Source organism: Rhagoletis zephyria, unplaced genomic scaffold (genome assembly GCF_001687245.7).
Source record: "Rhagoletis zephyria isolate East Lansing unplaced genomic scaffold, Rhagoletis_zephyria_1.1 Rzeph_scaffold_00725, whole genome shotgun sequence".
Taxonomy (NCBI): Eukaryota; Metazoa; Arthropoda; class Insecta; order Diptera; family Tephritidae; genus Rhagoletis; species Rhagoletis zephyria.
In genome coordinates, this window is record NW_016157809.1 from 85,074 (window position 1) to 104,454 (window position 19,381).

Sequence of the window (19,381 nt, forward strand, 5' to 3'; positions counted from 1 at the left end):
CCCTGTACTCTGTAATTTTGCCAATGTTAAATACTGTTCCCACATAAGAAAAATTTATTTTCGTTCTTTTTTCGCCCAGGCAGTGAAGAACCCCTTAAAACGTTTATTTTGCAATCAATCCCAAAAAACTGTTCCCAACTTTCGAAAATTTTCTTGTTGAGCCTGTTAAAGCGTGAAACAAAAATAATGGCAATCCTGCGCTATTAAATAAAAAACTGTTCTCACTTCAGAAAATTTTGTTTTCTAGCCAAATTTTAGTTAGTACATAACGCTACGCAATTTTCCAAGTGATTTAACATGGCATTCACCAAACTCGTCTGTGTGAATTGTGTTTTAATTTTCTGGAAAGGGATAAAATCGTTTTGAACTTTTGTTGAATTCTCTCTCTGCTCTCAAGGGCAGCTTCCGTTTTTACTAAAACTTTTTCTAGCTATTCAAAGAAACTAGAAACTCAGTGTTAGTCTCTCGCACGGCCAATAGTGCGTTTATGCCTCCAGTATTAGCTGTTCTCACATGAAGGATAACTTTTTTCTTCTTTTAGTCTTATTATTTGCATTCTTGCACTATATATCGTAAGAAAAATCTGTTCCCACTTTTTTAAATTCTAGTCAATCATTTCTGTTTCTAGTCTAATTACTTTACCACTCATATACGCCTCAAAACATTTCTTGCGCTATCAACCAAAATCCACTTCCACTTCCGAAGAATTTCTGTGAGACTTTTTATCTTGCTGGTCACAGCGCTAAATAAATAAAAGCTAAACTCCTTATAATATTTCTTACGTTACCACCACCAAAAAAAAACTGTTTCCACTTTCGGAAAGTTTATTTTCGATTTAAAGCATGTTCAATTAACACTTTTTCTTCACTATCACTCTTGCCGGCTTTGCGTATTTCAGTTATTTATCAAACTATTCCCACCTTGGAAAATTCCATTCTACCTAAAACTTTATTTAACCACTGAAAATTAATTGTTAGTCTCCGACTCACAATCCTAATTAGCAATTATGCCCCAGCATAAACTGTTCTCAGGTGCAGATACACTATTTTTACTTGCAATAACTGTTTTTCAAATCTAACTAAAAACTGTGCACTGCACAGATTTGCAATCGTGCGTTTTATAAAGAAAAAAACTGTTCCCACTTTTTGAAAAACATTTATTTTGCTTTAGATTTTCTATTGAACATTTATATTCACAGTTAAAGTTTATTTTCTTTTTATGTGCACTTTTTCGGACATACGGTGTTTCTGTTCCCAGCAAGAGTTCTACTTGGTTTTGACTACTTGAAAGTTTGTTGTAGGCGCACATACCCTTAGAAAAAAAAAGATTACTTCTTATTGAGTAGCTTCATGAGACCAAGTCTTTTATTTGTTACTTTCGCTTCACTGTTCAATAGCGCTGCTAACACACTTTCACTTAGCTCACTTAATCCTTCTGCTTTCAGTGTCAGTTCAACTTCAGGTGCCTTTGCACTATATATTTTTACGCTCATATGTACACTCATACTTATAAAAACATTCTATCACTCATTTAAATAATGTTATTTCTGCTATTCTAATCCTGCAGGCGCTTGAGCGGAATATGTCTCTGTCCGGTCAATACCTGGAAGAATTATCGCGACGCTACAAAAAACAAGTTGAAGAACTTCAACTCACACTCACCCAAACAGTGCAAACGGTACGCACGCTGGAGGAGCATACGCGTCGACAAAGCGAGCTACATCAGCTGCTCGCCCAGCGCAATGCCCAGCTGAAGGACGAGCTAGACGATTTGTCGCTGCAGGTGCACGCTTGCATTGTGGTCATAATTTTTGTAGGCGCCTTTGTATTTCTTGTGCTTATGGTGAGTATTATCTTCTATCGTTCGATGCGACGCGAAACCAAGGAGGTGTTGACGCTTTACACCAAGGCGAATAAGAAGAAGACAGCCAACGCGGTGGCCGCAATGCAGAGAAAACTAAATCGACGCAAATCATTTGAAGACTTCTCGGATAACCAGCAAAGCGGCGAGAAATTGCGGCGTCCCAGTGAAGAAGCGCTCATGATACTTAAGGAACGTAGTGGCAATGGCTCTGGTTATGAGGCCATTGAAACCGTTGGTGATGCAGCGAAGAATACGTCACAGCGCCAACGGAAAATCTCCGTGTGTTATAGCAGCAATGTTGGCGCCAGCAATCACTGCACAAGTGACGCACCCGGCACTCAAAATGTTAAAATGCGGCGCAAGGGGGAGAAGCACTCGTGGCCAAATACTGAACACGCGCAGCAACAGGCGCGTCGCCATCTAGCGCAGCTGCACGATGCTACAGAGTTAGTGGAGAATTCCGATAGATTAAATGGCCGGCCACCACGTGCTTCGTTGTTAAATGGCAGTGGCAGCAAATCCAAACGAAAGACGCAACTGCCACGTCGACAAGCGTCTGTGTCACATGAGTTTATGGGTGGTGGCTTAAATAGTACCGCACCGGCGGCGGAGATTAACGCCGCTGAATATGACGAGAGTCTACGACTTGAAGAGGATGACCTCGACAATTTTATACCAACATCCGATTTGGCATATAACGAATTCATGCCGGAAGGACCATCCGGCTATCAGGTGGACGACGGTGTAGAGGTGCAGAATGCAGATAACAAAAAGTCAGGCAAGAAGCTAAGTCGTCTCTCAGCACCCAATTTCTTTAAGTCACCCTTCGGCAAAAGTCGCAATAAATTACGTGGCACGAAATCGGCAAAACATCCGCATGAATCCACCTCTTGGGAATGGTATCGCTCGAAGAATTCAGAGCCGAAAGCACTAAGTGGCTCGGCATCCGCCAGTGGTGGCTTCATGCGTGCCTCGCCAACCAACAGCTTAGATTCATCGTCACTCTCGGAGATTTTGTTACCCAATAGCCGCACTGAGAATTCATTTCGCATACTCGAGGAGGCTATATTGTCGTCGGGCGAGAGCATAGCGGCCAGCAGTGGAGCAACGGCGACGACGGCAGCAACGACACCGACTGGCACCAATACCACGGACAATGGTAACGGTAATGTACATAGTAATGGCAGTTATAGCAATGGCAGTAGCATCGCTAGTAATAGCAACCGCAGTTCTAATTCATCTACATCGACGAAAAAGAAAAATCGTAGCTTCAATAAGATATTTCGTAAAGTATTTTAGATAACGACTGAGGTGTTGAGGAAGCGAGGCTTTTTTTGTTTTGTTGTTTTTTGCAGCTTTGAATAAAATTTATAATTTTTTGAAAATTCAGGCGCTTTCAACGGGTCAATTCACTTTAGTGGCGCATTACTCAAAGTTCAAAAGTAATTTTCTGCATATTAAAAATATAGTCTGATATTGCTTCTATATAATAAGTGAGAATTCGAACACAGTGTCAGAGTGTCAGAAGAATGTAGATTATATGAATTTTTTTTTTTAATTTTTGTTTATAAAAAATGCTATAGCCTATTAACTACCATAAACATTGGCTTTTTAGAACAGATTTAACTCAATTAGTTCCAGTCTAGCAAAGAATTGTAGGTGTCAACGGTGTACAAAAACGAAAAGGTCTTATAATATATCTCTGAAGAAAGAAAATTATATGTTTCGCGTTAGACATAACTCCTCCACTTAAGCAGCAAAGGACATACAACTATACAATTACTCACAGACAAAGGGAGACACTAAAAAAAACATTTTGTTTATACTCACAATTGGGGCATTCACTTCGATATCTTAAGTGTCTTATTGTTATATATCGTAAATTTTAAACGGCTAAAAATATATTTCCTAGGCTCGCAGGGTTCCATAAAAGTTACTTATGAATTCTCACGGTGGTAAAAAATAGTTGGTACTGTTTTCAAGTTTACTAAACATATTTAATCTTGTTCACTACATGCAACAATACGACCAACAATAATACGTAGACAGGTAGAGGCAGGAGGGTGATCGAATACCCTAACTTTCAAATTTTTCCCATATATATTAAATTAGTACCCTGAAATGCCTGCTTAATGGGGTCGAGCCCACCCATAAATTTCATTCTGGCTACGCCAATGAATACGACACCGCATAATAGGTCCCATTTATGTGGCAAAAAGTCATTTTTTTTTGTGCTTGGTATTTGATAAAGAAAACTTAAAATTAATTTTGTCGAATTTTTGAAGGTTTTTTAAATAATTAACATAACAAACATTAATTTCAATAAAATATGGAAAAGAAAAATGAGAGTATTAGCTGGTTTCACCAGCAATTTAAATGGAAAATGGTTTTTTATTTTCTGTCAATTTCCATACAAAATTCAAAAAATTTAAATAATTTTTCACTTAGATTGCTTTCGTGGAATTAGCTGTAAGTGCTTTATTGTTTAAAATAAATACATATTTTTTGAGATTTTTTTTTTGCCAGAAAAATAGATAATTCTGACATAACCTAAAATTAATTGTTGTTTGCTTAAAATTTAAGTTCGAACAAGCTTGTAAAGTTTTAGCCATGTTTATACTATCCAAAACGTGTAAAATGGGTATTGAGATTGTCGGTAGTAAACTATTTACCATTGTGTGGAGTGGAAGCAATAGAGAAAAGAAACAAAAGACTGTTAACAATTTTTTTGATACAAAGGCTATTCTTTTTTTTATTTTTGAGCAGACAATTCAGCAAATTTTTATCGTTACCTTAATATAGAAAGGATATTTGAAAAATAACCACTGCATAAATAGTTTCTATAACTAACTGGCATTTTTTTCTTTAATACAAATATCTATAAAAAAAAGCTGCATTCACACCTGTATAATAAAACCACAAACATAAAAGTGACCCCTTTAGACCCCTGGGTCGGAAGGGTTAAGATTTTTTGAGACTAAATAAAAATAATGTTTTCTTAATCATCTAATTGTGTAGTTAACCGCAGTGAATACCCCAAATGTGTTTCGTGTTAAATAATTTTCTTTATCTTTTACATTTAAAAATTTAGCTTTTGACACAACAAAAATGATGAAAACCAAAATTCCACGCAAAAGCCTGCTATATAAGGAAGAAAATGCGCAATCTTGTTCACGAAAAAATTACCAAAATTTCTCCTTTCTTTTTTGTATGGAGTGGCACAAATTTTGGGGCTTCTGCTTTCGCCACTCGCAGAAGGGTTTCGTAGGACGTACTTCAGAAGGTCTTTTAGAGGGGCTTTTCTGAAGCTGCTCCTTTATTTCAAAATTTATTTATTTTAAACTTACAAATTCGCGTAAATTGTAAATAGAAAAATGTCTTCTAGAGGACATGCAGGGAAGCCCTTCTCGGGTAAGTCTTTTAAAATAGCTCCACTTAAGGCAGTAGCTAAATTATCTTCTGGGTAATTATCTAATTTTACCTTAAAACTTCTTCATTTAGCCAGTTAAAACCGCGAAATTTTTTTAGTTTTTACTAATCAATCACACAAAATTTCCAAAAAAAAAAAAACAAATATTTATTTATTTAATATATCAACTTTTATACAAATCTGGATTACATATTCGGTACTTAACTAAGCTTTTAACTGCAATTAAGCTGCTGGTGAAAATAGGGCATAAACTCGTAAAGTCTGATACGGACTAGGAAATGAATTTGTTTAAAAACAAAGAACAATAAATATATAAGTAACACTCTTTTGACACTCACTGTAATCATTGCTTGACAAGATGCACAATAGGGCTGGGTATAGTTGCGGTTTGGAAAAAATATATGTTTATATTCAGCAGCAACAACTAAGGGGTTACACCACCCTAGCCGAAAAATAAGTTAACAAATATATTTGTTTAACCTTGCTATAAGGCTCAATAACACTATTGAAAAGAAATATTAATACGCCACAATAAAATTGAAGAAAATATTTACCGTTTTTCGGGGCCTTTCTACCATTCTCACTTTTAACTGCTGAAGTGCTTTGAATTCCGGAATGGGGAGGGCCTTGAAGTGATCTTCAGAGTACGTCGAATTTTTAAGCGAAAAGAATTTCGATTTTTAATTTTTCAGGGGGGTGTAAGCCCTTTATGGCTGTTTCTATATTTAGTTTCTGAAGTATAATAAAATGCATATTTTTCATCAAAAAAAAATTTAAAACTGAAGACCATTAAATACGCATTCGTGTGTTAAGGAAATTTACTTAAAAAAAAAAGCAGCTGGTAAAAAATTTGCGAAAACCCCTGCAAGCGTAATATTAAAATAAACAGCTTTCGATGGCAAGAACAGAGTAAAGCTGTACTGGCCTGTAGCTCATCTTGTTGAGGCGGCAATCTTAAAAGAGTTTTTATTCTTGAATTCCGCACCTGCCAGATCTTGTTTCAAACTGATTCCTCGTCCGCGCACCTGCATCTCCGTTTCCCGCCATAAGTTGACTTATGCCGAGCTTCCAGTAGGCATTGAAATAGCAGAACAATGTATGCCATTTAAAAAATGTCATATGGAAACATAATCGGTATTATCCAGAGTTCCTCGTGAAAACAAATTTACCCGAAATTCTTTCGTTCGCCCATAGTGAATACACATAAGCGAAAAGAGAAAAATTAACGATTTCGGGCGAATATGATACTTTTGATAAGGCTGAACGACTATTTTGAATGCCTGACCTTGTCATTAAAAATGTTGTCAATTAATGCCCTGTGGAATCTCAGCATTAGTATAAGAGTATTTTTGATTAAAGTCATAACATAGATATTTTTAATGACGAATGTTATGCGAATCCAGTGTAATGTCAAACTTTTACTAGGCATTTAAATTGAAAAAAAAAACTGTGTGCCAATTAAAAACTAGTATGGCGCATGATACAAAAAAGAAGGTAGTTTCAATAAACAACTTTTGACGGATAATACAATTTTTTGAAGTTTCATAAATTGTGAGTATTCTCAACGGCCTTGCCACTTTGATAATATTAAAACAATAAATCGAAGTATCTTCTTTCCCACATTTATACCAATTTAATAATATTTCAAATCAAAAATCATTATCAGTGCTTGGTAATTTTTTTTCTTACGTGGTTCGCACCTTTTTTTATTAAAAATATATAAAATATGTAATTTCAAAGGAGACTTCATTGAAATTGTTGTTAATTCTAAAGAATGCTCTTTCCAAATAAATCTTTTTATAATCGCCAATTCCATGTGAATAATTGTTCTCATAACTTAACATGCAAAACAAAAACAAATTGGGAAAAATTATTTTTGTTTTGCTTTATTAATTTGGGAATATTTGATCACATGAAATTCGTGAAAATTTACTTTTAAATTTCTCGTCAGCTTTCGCAAAAAATTAGGCTTTGTGGTTGCCGTATCACCATTAACTTCAACAAATTTCGAATTGAAAATTTCCAATGTACCTATGCCAAAAACTTGAATTCGGCTTGCGCAGACCGCCCCCTTTTTGAGGTTCATCATATTCGACACCTTTGAGTGGACTGATGAAATCTTCTGCTTAAAAAAAATATTACTGCTCGTCATCAGGTAGCATGAATTTAATGAAATGTCATAATTTTATTACAAGTCAAATGGTTAACAACAACAACGAATGTCATTAAATGAAACTACCTTCTTTTTTGTATCATGGTATGGCGGTATTCCCTGGGGATAGAAATGGCAAAATTTTTATATACAAAGTTTTTCATTCAAAATATTGTGAAATGGCATTCAAAACTTTAGTAAAGCTGTTTCCAAATATATTTTTTTAAACGGCAAAAAGTTTCGGCATTTAGATGCCTTTTTGAAATTTGGCATTTTGTGGAACACGAATATTTTTAGTCCCAACTTTGTCATCAAAATTGTTAGCAAAGCGTTTTTACAGCCGTAGAAATTGTATAAAAAGTAGTATGTTGAACTATATGTTCATAGCCTCTGACAAAGTTTAAGGTTTTACATACATACATGTATACATACATATAAAGTTTTTAATTTTTTTTTAAATATATTTCGACTAGTGGAATTTGTTTGCTTTTGTGTTTTTCACTTTACTTAAACTTTTCATTCAACATGTACTCGTATTATTAATTGCATTGTTTTAATTAAACTCTGTTTTAATAACAAAGCTTATGCGAATTGCTTTGCTACCGATTAATTTGAATTATATCTTTATTATATAATCTACGCAATCATCAACAAACGCTTCTACTTATTAATTTTTCATTATTATTATCATCAAAATACGCCAACATGTGCTTGCCTATCGATGTTCTGTTAAGAATTTTTTTTTTCGTTTTGGTACTATTTTATTTAACCTGTTAATTTAAAATAATTCAATATGATTTAATTTTTAATTTAGTTTTTAGTTAAGACACCGACACTACGAAAAAAAAAGAAAACAACAATCTACGAAGGCAAAGAAAAAACTACATGCATACATGTGTACATATGTAATCAGTCAGAGTGATTGAGGAAGAAAGAGAAGTGGAGAGAAGCTACGGCGAACTGCGTGCGTCAAATGAAGAAGGCTTTCATAATATTGAAATGTCAACAACCAATGTATGTACATATGTACATAAATTCTGAAAATTGTTAATTTCGAAAAAAAAAGTTATGCAAAATGCGTTTATCTGACGAAATGTAAAACTTTATTATTTAAACGCTTGCGAAATGCTTTCTGACCTAACGTAAATTTAAAACAAAAAGTAGAACAAATTTTTTATTCACATTTTATTTTTGTAGCGAACGTGTTTAAATTGCATATATGTACATATGTAAGTAAGTACATGCATTTTTTCATTATTTGTAAAATATTGTTATATCTAGTGCATGTACTGGCGTAAAAATTAATAACTGTATTTTCTATATTTATAAAATGAATTAGACTAAATTGTTGTAATAATCAATCGTTGAGAACAAAAAATTGTTAATAAGAAAATACTTATTACCGTTACCCAAAGGTGAAAAGGTGCCACGTCAATTTTTTGAAATTGTTCAGGAGAGACGAAAAATCGATGTAGTTTTGCATTATCTGTCCGTCTGCATCAAAAACAAAAATTTTGAAAAAAACGTGGACTTGACACCTTTTTTACCTTTAGGTAGCGTTATGTATTACACTTTTGGAAGTTTAAATGCGAAGCACATAGATTGCCTGGCTAAATATTTGTTATTTTTAAGAGTTAAGCAACGTATAAGTACTCGTACATACAAATATGTACCTGTGTGTGTAGTACATATGTATGTATAGCGCTGCATATAAAACAGAAATGATGAATTTTTGAAGGCTGTTTAGACACAAAATCGATAGTATCCGTTTCAACGAGACTTTGGCATAGGCATGTGTGTATACTTTCTTCATGAATCCTAATTTTGATATTACATATGGCCGAAAAAATTTTTTCGCAAACCTCTATTTTTAAAATGTTAGAACATTTCTAGTTTATGAACGATTTAGTATTTCAAGTCGAAAATGTCTATACAAATTGGCTTCTTTTGATTTAATCCTATGATTTTGTTAAAAATCTATTTTCCCCAAAAATTTTTGATGTACATATGTACATAAGTATTTACAGTGGCTGAAACATGTGTTTTTTTTTTAATTATCCACAATGTTTTTAAATTTTTTGTGTGTTATTTAAAAAAAAAAAAATTGTCCGAGCTTTAACCAAACCCATATAAATCAGAGTGTGAAACTGCATACAAAATTTAGAAAAACTCAACCAATTTTCATCGAGATTTCAAACTTTTTAATCTGAATCTTTGGTACATTTTTAGTATGCAGTCCATACAATTTTAGTCCAGGGAGGTGCAGGTTTCAAACGGCTAAAAAATCGCGTTGATTTTTGATATCTTTTTCTTGGTGACCGCTTGTGCAGTTTTTTTTTTATATATAACAACGCAATTCATAAAAACTGCTGATTTTTTGAAATTTTGTTGCGAGCGGTCTTTTGCATTTTATTACATAAGAAATTCATGTTTATATGAAAAAGAGTGCAAAAATCCGTCAGCAAAAAAAAAAATAATAACGCGATTTTGTAGCCTTGCTTTAAAATTGCACTTCATTGGACTAAAATTGTAATTGAGCTATAAACTGACCCAACAATTTTCTAATGATTCACATTAAAAATTTCGAAATTTTGACGAAATTTTTTTGGATTCTCCTAAATTTTGTTTAAAGTTTGAAACATTGATTTATTTGGTTTTAGTTAAAGCTGGGACAATATTTTTATAGAAAAATAACTAAAACAAGTAAGAAAGTCTAAGTTCGGGCGGAGCCGAACATTAAATACCCNTTTTCATTCTGATCATTTATGTATACATTTGTCTATATCTATCTCGATTCGTTTTGCCTGTTACAAACAACCGTTATGTGAACAAAGTTATAATACCCTTGTGCACAAGTGCGCTCGGGTATAAAAATTAACATGAAAGACATTGTGAATATTAAAAAAACCAACACGTGAACACTTGTTTGAGTCACTGTATTTTAGAGTGCACCACCGAATAAAGTTGAGGTTTTTCGAATTCAAAAACATTGCCGATATTTTATGAGGATTGATGCACCCTAATGTACAGTGGTGGTCAAAACATATAGAACTACATCTATGTTTCTACAGTTCTATATTTACCTTATCAATAGCTAATTTGAGAAATACTGGTTCTATAGCTTTTTTTTTAAGAATACTAAGGTGGCTCATTGCTGTTTTTAGCGCACTGGCGCAAAAAAGGGGCAAGCGTAGAAAAATATAAGTGGTCGTGATTTGTTGAAACTTTACTCCTACAAGAATTATTTCAGGGTTATTTCAAAAATTAAGTCGTTTTTTTACCGGTTACCAACTTCTAAGAACCCGGGTTTTTATTGCCGTCCAAAAATTTTGAGAAAAGCGGAGCGGTCATGACAATTTTTTATTTTGTACCGGTTACCAATTTCGAAAAATCTGAATTCTTAGTACCGGTTACCAATTTCGTAAAAAAACGAAGTGGTGAAAAGAGTTTAATATGTTCCATAAAGACAGGTCTTTTTCTTAATCTTTCCAAAGTTTACCTACGATGAAAATTAAATTTTTTTGAAAAAATCTAACCATTTGGCCACATTTGCATACGCTTTCACCACTGAGCTATCAAACTTAATTAAAAAAGCACAGTTTCTTCCTTAAAAGCTGTTATTGGTCAGCCTTCGTTAAATATTTCTTTCAGTTCCACATGTTTTGACCAACACTGTATATGTATTGATTTGTATCATGACACAGATTTGTTTATTTCATTCTATTTGTTGTGCTTATGCCGAATTTCCACTGGGCATTCAATAACAAAAATTTTAATGACAAAGATGGGATTGTTTAAATGGCTCAAATTTGTTGTCATTTAAATGCCCAGTGGAAATTTGGCATTAGTTTACTACATACATAAATGTATACGTATGCCACAGGAAATCCTTCTTACTATTTGTTAGTTCCTTAAATTCATTATTTCATTTAATCCTAGAGAGGTTATAATCTCTAAAATACATACATACTTCATATGTATTTCATTCACTTGACACATAATTAGTTTTTAAATTTAATTTCATTTTTATTAAGCGAAAAAAATAATTGTTGGACAACAATTTTTATTAAAAATTGATGTTGCATCTACATATAAATTAGATTATTTCTTCTTTACTTAAATATGCATAACTTGAAAGTTTTAAATACTTACACATACATACATATGTAAGTATTTTATTTGGTAGGTTTTAAGTTTGTAATCATCATCATATGAATTTAAGTTCATTCATTTGTAAAAGCTATTGCGTTTAATACATACATACATACATACATACAATAAGCTAATGCCATATCGCTATTTGTGTATAGAATTTATATTTATTAAATAAAGAGAGTTTAGGTTTTAGGTAAAATATACTTACATACAACATTGGAAACTGCGAAATTGTTACATTCTTAAAGGAGAATAATAAATATAATAAAATAAATAGAAATAATTGTTTGTTTTTTTCTTTTACGGAAGTCGTCGAAAATTAATCTCAACGTTCAAGAAGGTCAGTATCAATATTAAGACGTCTCAAAGGGCCAAGTGTGTGTTATAACAACATACACGTTCAGTATGTAATACAAAGATAGTATGTACTAGGAGATTCAATCCCGGGATCCAGAATCTCGGACTATTTTCCATGTCCCGAAATCCAAGGATTACAGCTCCAGGATCCCGAGCTTTTTTTCTGACTTATTTACAAAATGACGGGCCGAACTTCAAAAAATCTATACCAGTGGTTAGCCATCCCACTATCTTTCAAGCGGAGATTCATGCGGCAGAGAGTGCTTTAGAAGAGACACATCCACGAAATATGTAAAAAATATAAAAAAAAAAAATTATTTTCTAACAATGGTCGCCCCTCGGCAGTCAAGTTCGAGTATATTCAGCCATGAAAAAACAGCTTCTCGTAAAAATAATATAGGTCTCTCCCTCTTGTGTGATAAAATCAAGGCTCCCGCCACAAATCGGAGAGAAGCTCGGACTACTGGCTCTGAAGTCCGACATAATAACTTCTAAACTCCCAAACGCACTTGGAGCCAAGAATACAATCAGCCATCATGGAGTAAGTCGTAAATTAGACTAAATTGCACTACTCCACAGCATTGGCATTGCCCACTGTCGTGGTGAAATAAGTAGAAGACTAGAATTGCCGAAAACTATCCAGTGCTGCCAAGTCTTTACTTTTTAACACGCTAGTCGAGTCGAAATATTAGGCAATAACATGTGATTTTCGATACGACTCGACTCTCGAATTACGACTTGCATTCGACACGACACTCGCAATGAGGCTGAATGTTAGGTTAGGTTAGAGTGGCTGCCCCGCGCGGAGCACGAAGCACACTTAGGTTTGAAAAGCCTGTTGTGGTGCCACTGGGCGAAGCCATTTGTTTCTTTCCCCACCATAGTAATTGAACCACTGAGTGCGTTTTATATAGCGCAAAAAGTCGAGGACGTTCGCCGAAAGAAAGTACTTGTTGAAGAATTGGTTGCGCGTGTTTGCCGGACAATGCCAGAGATAATGTTCGATGCTCTCCACCTCTTCCTCGTCTCAGCAACTGCGATAAAAATCGTGCGTGGTGTATCCTAACCTCTCTCCGTGTGTGCCAGGTATTGTCCGGTGATTACCCCGGCTACTAATCTGAGAGAGGAGCGGTCCAGCCGAGTGAGGGCTATGGATCGCATTAGATCAATGCTTACCAGAGTGTCCAGATTTGGCGATTTCGCGCCAATTTGGCGATATTTTTTGGAAATTTCCGCGCAAAAATTCGGGAAATCGCCATTGGCGATTTTTTCCCTACAAATAAATTTTTGCCAATTATAATAATATACAAAACTTAGTTTTCCACGATAATTTTACAGAAGAGGCTAGTGAACTGCGTGATAAACTTGACTTAAGAAGCATATTAAAATCCTCAAAAATGTTTAATCGCCCTAATCGAAGAACTTTTGAAACGATTACCTAATCAATTAAATACTTTTAAAAAAAACCTTTGATTTTGTCACCAGAAAAGTGTGTGAATCACAAGAGGGTGAGTTTCAGGGACCTACCAATTCACTATTTGACTTTGAAGAAAAGCAGTGGAAACTGAATATTTAAATCTTTTATTTTTCCCATGGAATAAAAAGTGAAAATTAAAAAAATAAAATTGTTCGAAATTGTTGTTGCTTGAGATTGAAAATGAAAATGTGTGTGTGAGTTTGTGAGTAAATTTAAAAATTAAATTGTTTGGAAACGTCAAGAATTTTAAAAGTGACTCTCAGCGGTTCTACCTTACCATGAGCGAAAGACACAAGATCACGTAATAATACTATGTCTCCATTGAGAGATTTATTCATTAAGATTTAATAAATCCAGTTGCTAAATCACAACCGTCTCCATTACCACAACGAAATATGTTTGACGTTCACATTTTTAAATATTTGACGTTTGCTTATGTATGATTTTACAAATACAGTTGCGGACATTGATATACAGACAGATAAAAGGAAGGTACCAAGCGGAATTTCATTATATGAATTCTGAATATTATTGGCTTCTTATTCGTGGTAAATATGTATGTATAATATATAGTTTGGAAAGTGTAAAGAATGGTACCATATTCCGAATCATTTTCCCGAATTTAAGAAAATTTATCAAAACGGTAAAAAACATTTGCGGAAAGAAAAATTTTTGTAGAACTCTCTTATTCATAGGAGGGAACCGAAAATCCAATCGTGGGCCTTTGGCATATCATGAATACGAACTGAGCTCTAGAGGATGTTCGGTGCAATGTTATCGAAGCAGAACCATTACCGAAATTTATAAATTTTTTGTCGCAGCGCGTAAATGACTTATAGAAAGCGGAGAATACTCTGCATGATATTACTATAAAACATTTCTTCTAAATTTTTAGTTTTTAAAATAATATTTTCTTAATTTATTACAACCAAAGTTATGTAAATATTTATTACTAATTTTCCTCCCAAACTAACAAAAAAATAGCAAAGAAAACAACGAAAACCAAAATTATTGTCAGCCACTTTAAACGCACAATTTAGGTTGAATTAACTCTTCTTTACTTGAATAAAAATGTCAAATAGTGGTGCTTGTGATGTAAACTAACGCTCAGCTGACGAACCCGCTTTCGCAAACTTTTTTCTCAAAACCAGTTACAAATACAACGTCGCGTTCTTACGTGATCTTGTATTTTTGGTTCGTGGGGTAAAAACCGATAAAGCGTCAAAGTGCATATCAGCTGTTTTGTGTTTACATGTTGCCTGTTTCTAGTGAAGTGCTGAGTCAATACTTTTAAGTATTGATCGATATTCGGTACCGATTTAAAAAGTATCCAATACTCTCGATGCTCGGTACCGAAACATTTAGGTTTCGAATAAAAGCGCACATAGGCCAAAAATATGAAAAAAACGGTTCAGGGGAGACTCGCCTATAAAAACCCGAATGTAGGAGCCAACAGAGCTTTCCATACGGACTCAAATGAAAGATGTATATATGTCGGTTTGAGGCCATAATGCAGAGAAACTCTTACTTGTTTGAAGCNCGTGCCCTATGTACACAAAATGCAGCGATTCGTCCCAGCGCTGCACTTGCATCTACGCTTCTTGCATCTTGGGGGCTGTCGCAAATTAACACACAGCACTTCATTGTATTAGTTTTTACGCAGTCTTCAACTCAAAAATTACTCACAAATTGCAAATTAACACAANCTGACGAACCCGCTTTCGCAAACTTTTTTCTCAAAACCAGTTACAAATACAACGTCGCGTTCTTACGTGATCTTGTATTTTTGGTTCATGCTACCTTACTTTATTTTTATCATAATATTAATGATGTACTAGACTGTGTAAGTGCTTGTGTGAAAAGTGTGCAACAACTATTCACTTGCAAGTTTTTACTAGTTTTGCGCACGATTGAGAGAATACGAAGGTTGCGCCGATCTCGGTCCGCTATTCCTCTCTTAACGAATTTGACAGAATCGTTGTTTGCATGACGTCACACTTGTGCAACTTGTTTACGTTTTCCTTGCAACATTTTTTCTTCTTCTTCCATTCTTGCTCACGTTTTGGCATTTCTCTCTCGCAATTGCACCAGTGTGACGTCACACACAAGTTATTCTCAAAAATCCTCTCCGATCGGCGCAATCTTGTATTCTATCATTCTTGAGTTTTGCGTTCAGTAACTTTTTCTGCTAGTTTTCTCTTCTTCTCAATTTTACGCTCTATTTTGCTTTTACGCTCTCGCTGCAATGTTTAACTGGAGAAGTTACTATACAAACCTATTTTGTTTCGTCCAAATTCGAGTTTTCATGCGGAAACCAAGAATGATAGAATACAAGATTGCGCCGTCCTGGGCGTTGACATTTGTGCACCACAAGTAAACAAAGAATAGAGCGAAAAGAAGGACGAGTTGAAATTGCCAAAGCAGTTCACTTTACAGCGAAAAACGTGTTTTAATTTTGCTAAATGCGAAAATATTGCATTTTTCACCTAATCTATTAGAGAACAGTGAACATTTTAGTGCACTCCATTGCTTTGCAATTGAGGCTGCTTCAGCAAACGTTTTAGTGCACTCCATTGCTTTGCAATTAAGGCTGCTGCAGAAAACTGCAGCAGCATCTCTGCGGGATTGATTAGTTAACTTGCTAATGGAGGCTGCGTGGAGCAGAAACAAAATCATTGTGAGGAAATGCTGTTAATATAATAATAGAGAAATATTTCGGGAACGGCTTTGCCGTGCCCTATGTACACAAAATGCAGCGATTCGTCCCAGCGCTGCACTTGCATCTACGCTTCTTGCATCTTGGGGGCTGTCGCAAATTAACACACAGCACTTCATTGTATTAGTTTTTACGCAGTCTTCAACTCAAAAATTACTCACAAATTGCAAATTAACACAATTTAAGCTGATTTTTCACTTATAATTGAAATTTCTCCNATCATTCTTGAGTTTTGCGTTCAGTAACTTTTTCTGCTAGTTTTCTCTTCTTCTCAATTTTACGCTCTATTTTGCTTTTACGCTCTCGCTGCAATGTTTAACTGGAGAAGTTACTATACAAACCTATTTTGTTTCGTCCAAATTCGAGTTTTCATGCGGAAACCAAGAATGATAGAATACAAGATTGCGCCGTCCTGGGCGTTGACATTTGTGCACCACAAGTAAACAAAGAATAGAGCGAAAAGAAGGACGAGTTGAAATTGCCAAAGCAGTTCACTTTACAGCGAAAAACGTGTTTTAATTTTGCTAAATGCGAAAATATTGCATTTTTCACCAAATCTATTAGAGAACAGTGAAAATTTTAGTGCACTCCATTGCTTTGCAATTGAGGCTGCTTCAGCACACGTTTTAGTGCACTCCATTGCTTTGCAATTAAGGCTGCTGCAGAAAACTGCAGCAGCATCTCTGCGGGATTGATTAGTTAACTTGCTAATGGAGGCTGCGTGGAGCAGAAACAAAATCATTGTGAGGAAATGCTGTTAATATAATAATAGAGAAATATTTCGGGAACGGCTTTGCCGTGCCCTATGTACACAAAATGCAGCGATTCGTCCCAGCGCTGCACTTGCATCTACGCTTCTTGCATCTTGGGGGCTGTCGCAAATTAACACACAGCACTTCATTGTATTAGTTTTTACGCAGTCTTCAACTCAAAAATTACTCACAAATTGCAAATTAACACAATTTAAGCTGATTTTTCACTTATAATTGAAATTTCTCCTTCGCTGATTTGTGAACAAAGGTTTATTTACAAGTTACCACAACTGTCAAAATCGGCAAAACCAAAGTAGCGGTATCACTGATGGCAGTACAAAATTGTTTTCTTGGCGTTCATTGTGGCATACCATTTGCGTCTGGCGCTTTCCTGGCAAAGTTATAAATGTCAAATGTAAAGTTATAAATTGCAAGTTTTTGCGCACGAAAACGCCAAAACATGAAAAATCGTTAAAACTTTCTGGATTTACCCGCAAAAGGGGCAAGCAAACACAACTATTGCACGCATTTTTATGGACTGTGCAATATTTTACTGTTATCGATAAACGATTTTCTGGAATTATATGGCAACATTCATCATTTGCAACAATTTTGTCATCTCTGTCTAAAAAATTGTGAAAATTTTGCCGTGATTGTTGAAAAATCGGAAAAGTTAAAGAAAAACGTTGTTAAAAATGGGTGATCAAGTATTTATTAAAATGCGAATATATTAAATAGAACAGATATTTTTTATATTATACTTTTTCAGCCTCCACAAATGCCTATGCCACCTGGCGCGGGGCCCATGCAGGGCGGTCCGCCACCACCATTGCTTGGCATGCGGCCACCACCGGGTTTGTTACCGGGACCACCGGCTCCGCCAATGTTTCCACCCGGGCTGAGTATGAATCCACACCAACAATTGCAACAAATGCCGCCACCTCCCCAACAAATGCAACCGCCTCAACAACATATGCAGGCACCCCAACAAATGCAACCCCCTCAACAACATATGCAGGCACCCCAACAAATGCAACCCCCTCAACAACGTATGCAGCCACCACCACAGCAAATGCAGCCGCCACCACAACAAATGCAACCTCCTCAACAACATATGCAGCCACCACCACAGCAAATGCAACCGCCACCACAGCAAATGCAACCGCCGCCTCAACAACATAGACAGCCACCACCTCAACAACATATGCAGCCTCCACCTCAACAACATTTGCAGCCACCACAACAACAAATGCAGTCACCAACACAGCAGTTACCGCCGCAACACACACTTCAACCACCACCCCAGCAGATGCCACAACAGCAAATGTCGCCTCAGCAGATGCCACTAATGACATCAATGCCGCCACAACAGAGACCACCACCAACACATCAACAAATACCTCCACCTCAGCCATGGAATCAAGGGCCTCCGCCGCCGCGTGGAGAGGTACCCGGCGTTGAACAAGGCTCCCGCCCCATGCCACTTATGTCGACGCCTTTAGAAAAACCTGTGGGTGGTAATGGCGGCAATGCCACTGGAGGCACCTCTGCTGAACCCGAGAGTCCTGGCGATGGCAGTGAATCTGATGAAAACGATGACGGCGAAGATAAGAACAAGAAGCCAACCGAAGTGGTGCTACCGAAGGCTTTAGAAGATGTTTTGGCATTAAAAGATCAACGCGCAGCAGAATTCCATATAAATTCGGAAGACTTCACTTCAAGCGACATAAACCAAGGTATTGCAGCTGGCGGTGGTGTTATTAGCAATGATTATGGTGACGTAGGCGACGATTCTGATGACGAGGCCGAGACTCAAATGAACGGTGGAGTAGGTGGAAAAGCGGCCAAGCCAAGTCGTGCAGAGAAAAATAAGAAGAAAAAGCGTAGGAAGAAGCAGAATCGTAAGTTAAGACAGCAACGAGAACTGGAGAGAACAAATGGAGCACTTGATGATGGGGAAAATGAACACGCTGAAGAAGATGAAAATAAAGTAGAACAAGAACACAAAACTGCTGAGCCGAAAAAGGCAACAAATGAAAGGGATTCTGGAGATGAAGGAGACGGAAAGAATACAAGGGATAAAGAGAAAGATAGGAGAGACAGAAATAGGGACAGCAGGGACAGAAAGAGCAGGAACAAGGATAGGGAAAGAGAAAAATCAAAGGAAAAGGAAAAGAGTAAAGAAAGCAAAGCAGAAAAGAAAGGAAAATCTGTAGAAACTGAGGATGACGATGTGACTATCGAATATGTTCCGGAACGCATAACAATCGCTGACTTAGCCCCGATGTATCGGCAGTTTTACAGAGTTTTCGAAATTTTTAAACTAGAAAATAAACCAAAACCGGCTGAAAAAGACAAAACCGCTACTGAAAATGAAGGAGCAGCAGCTCCAAAGAAACCAGTCGATAAGATGCAAGACGATGACGATGATGAGGAGAATGAGGTACTGCATCTTAAACGATACTGTGTGACTTCATTA

General features: G+C 35.9%; 1 protein-coding gene across 3 annotated transcripts in view; it reads left to right on the forward strand.

Moving 5' to 3' along the window:
- LOC108361257 (splicing factor 3B subunit 2-like) overlaps nt 1–19,381 on the forward strand; it is a 96,879-nt gene that overhangs the window by 75,827 nt on the left and 1,671 nt on the right. Inside the window, exons 1-2 of one of the 3 annotated variants that reach the window (XM_017613838.1) lie at nt 17,503–17,609; nt 17,672–19,345. In XM_017613838.1, coding sequence (XP_017469327.1) covers nt 17,598–17,609; nt 17,672–19,345 — 1,686 coding nt within the window. In that variant the 5' untranslated portion in view covers nt 17,503–17,597. Of the gene's footprint in view, nt 1–1,566; nt 4,129–17,502; nt 17,610–17,671; nt 19,346–19,381 lie in introns of those variants that run through there. The other 2 variants (XM_017613837.1, XM_017613840.1) reach the window with 2 other exon arrangements.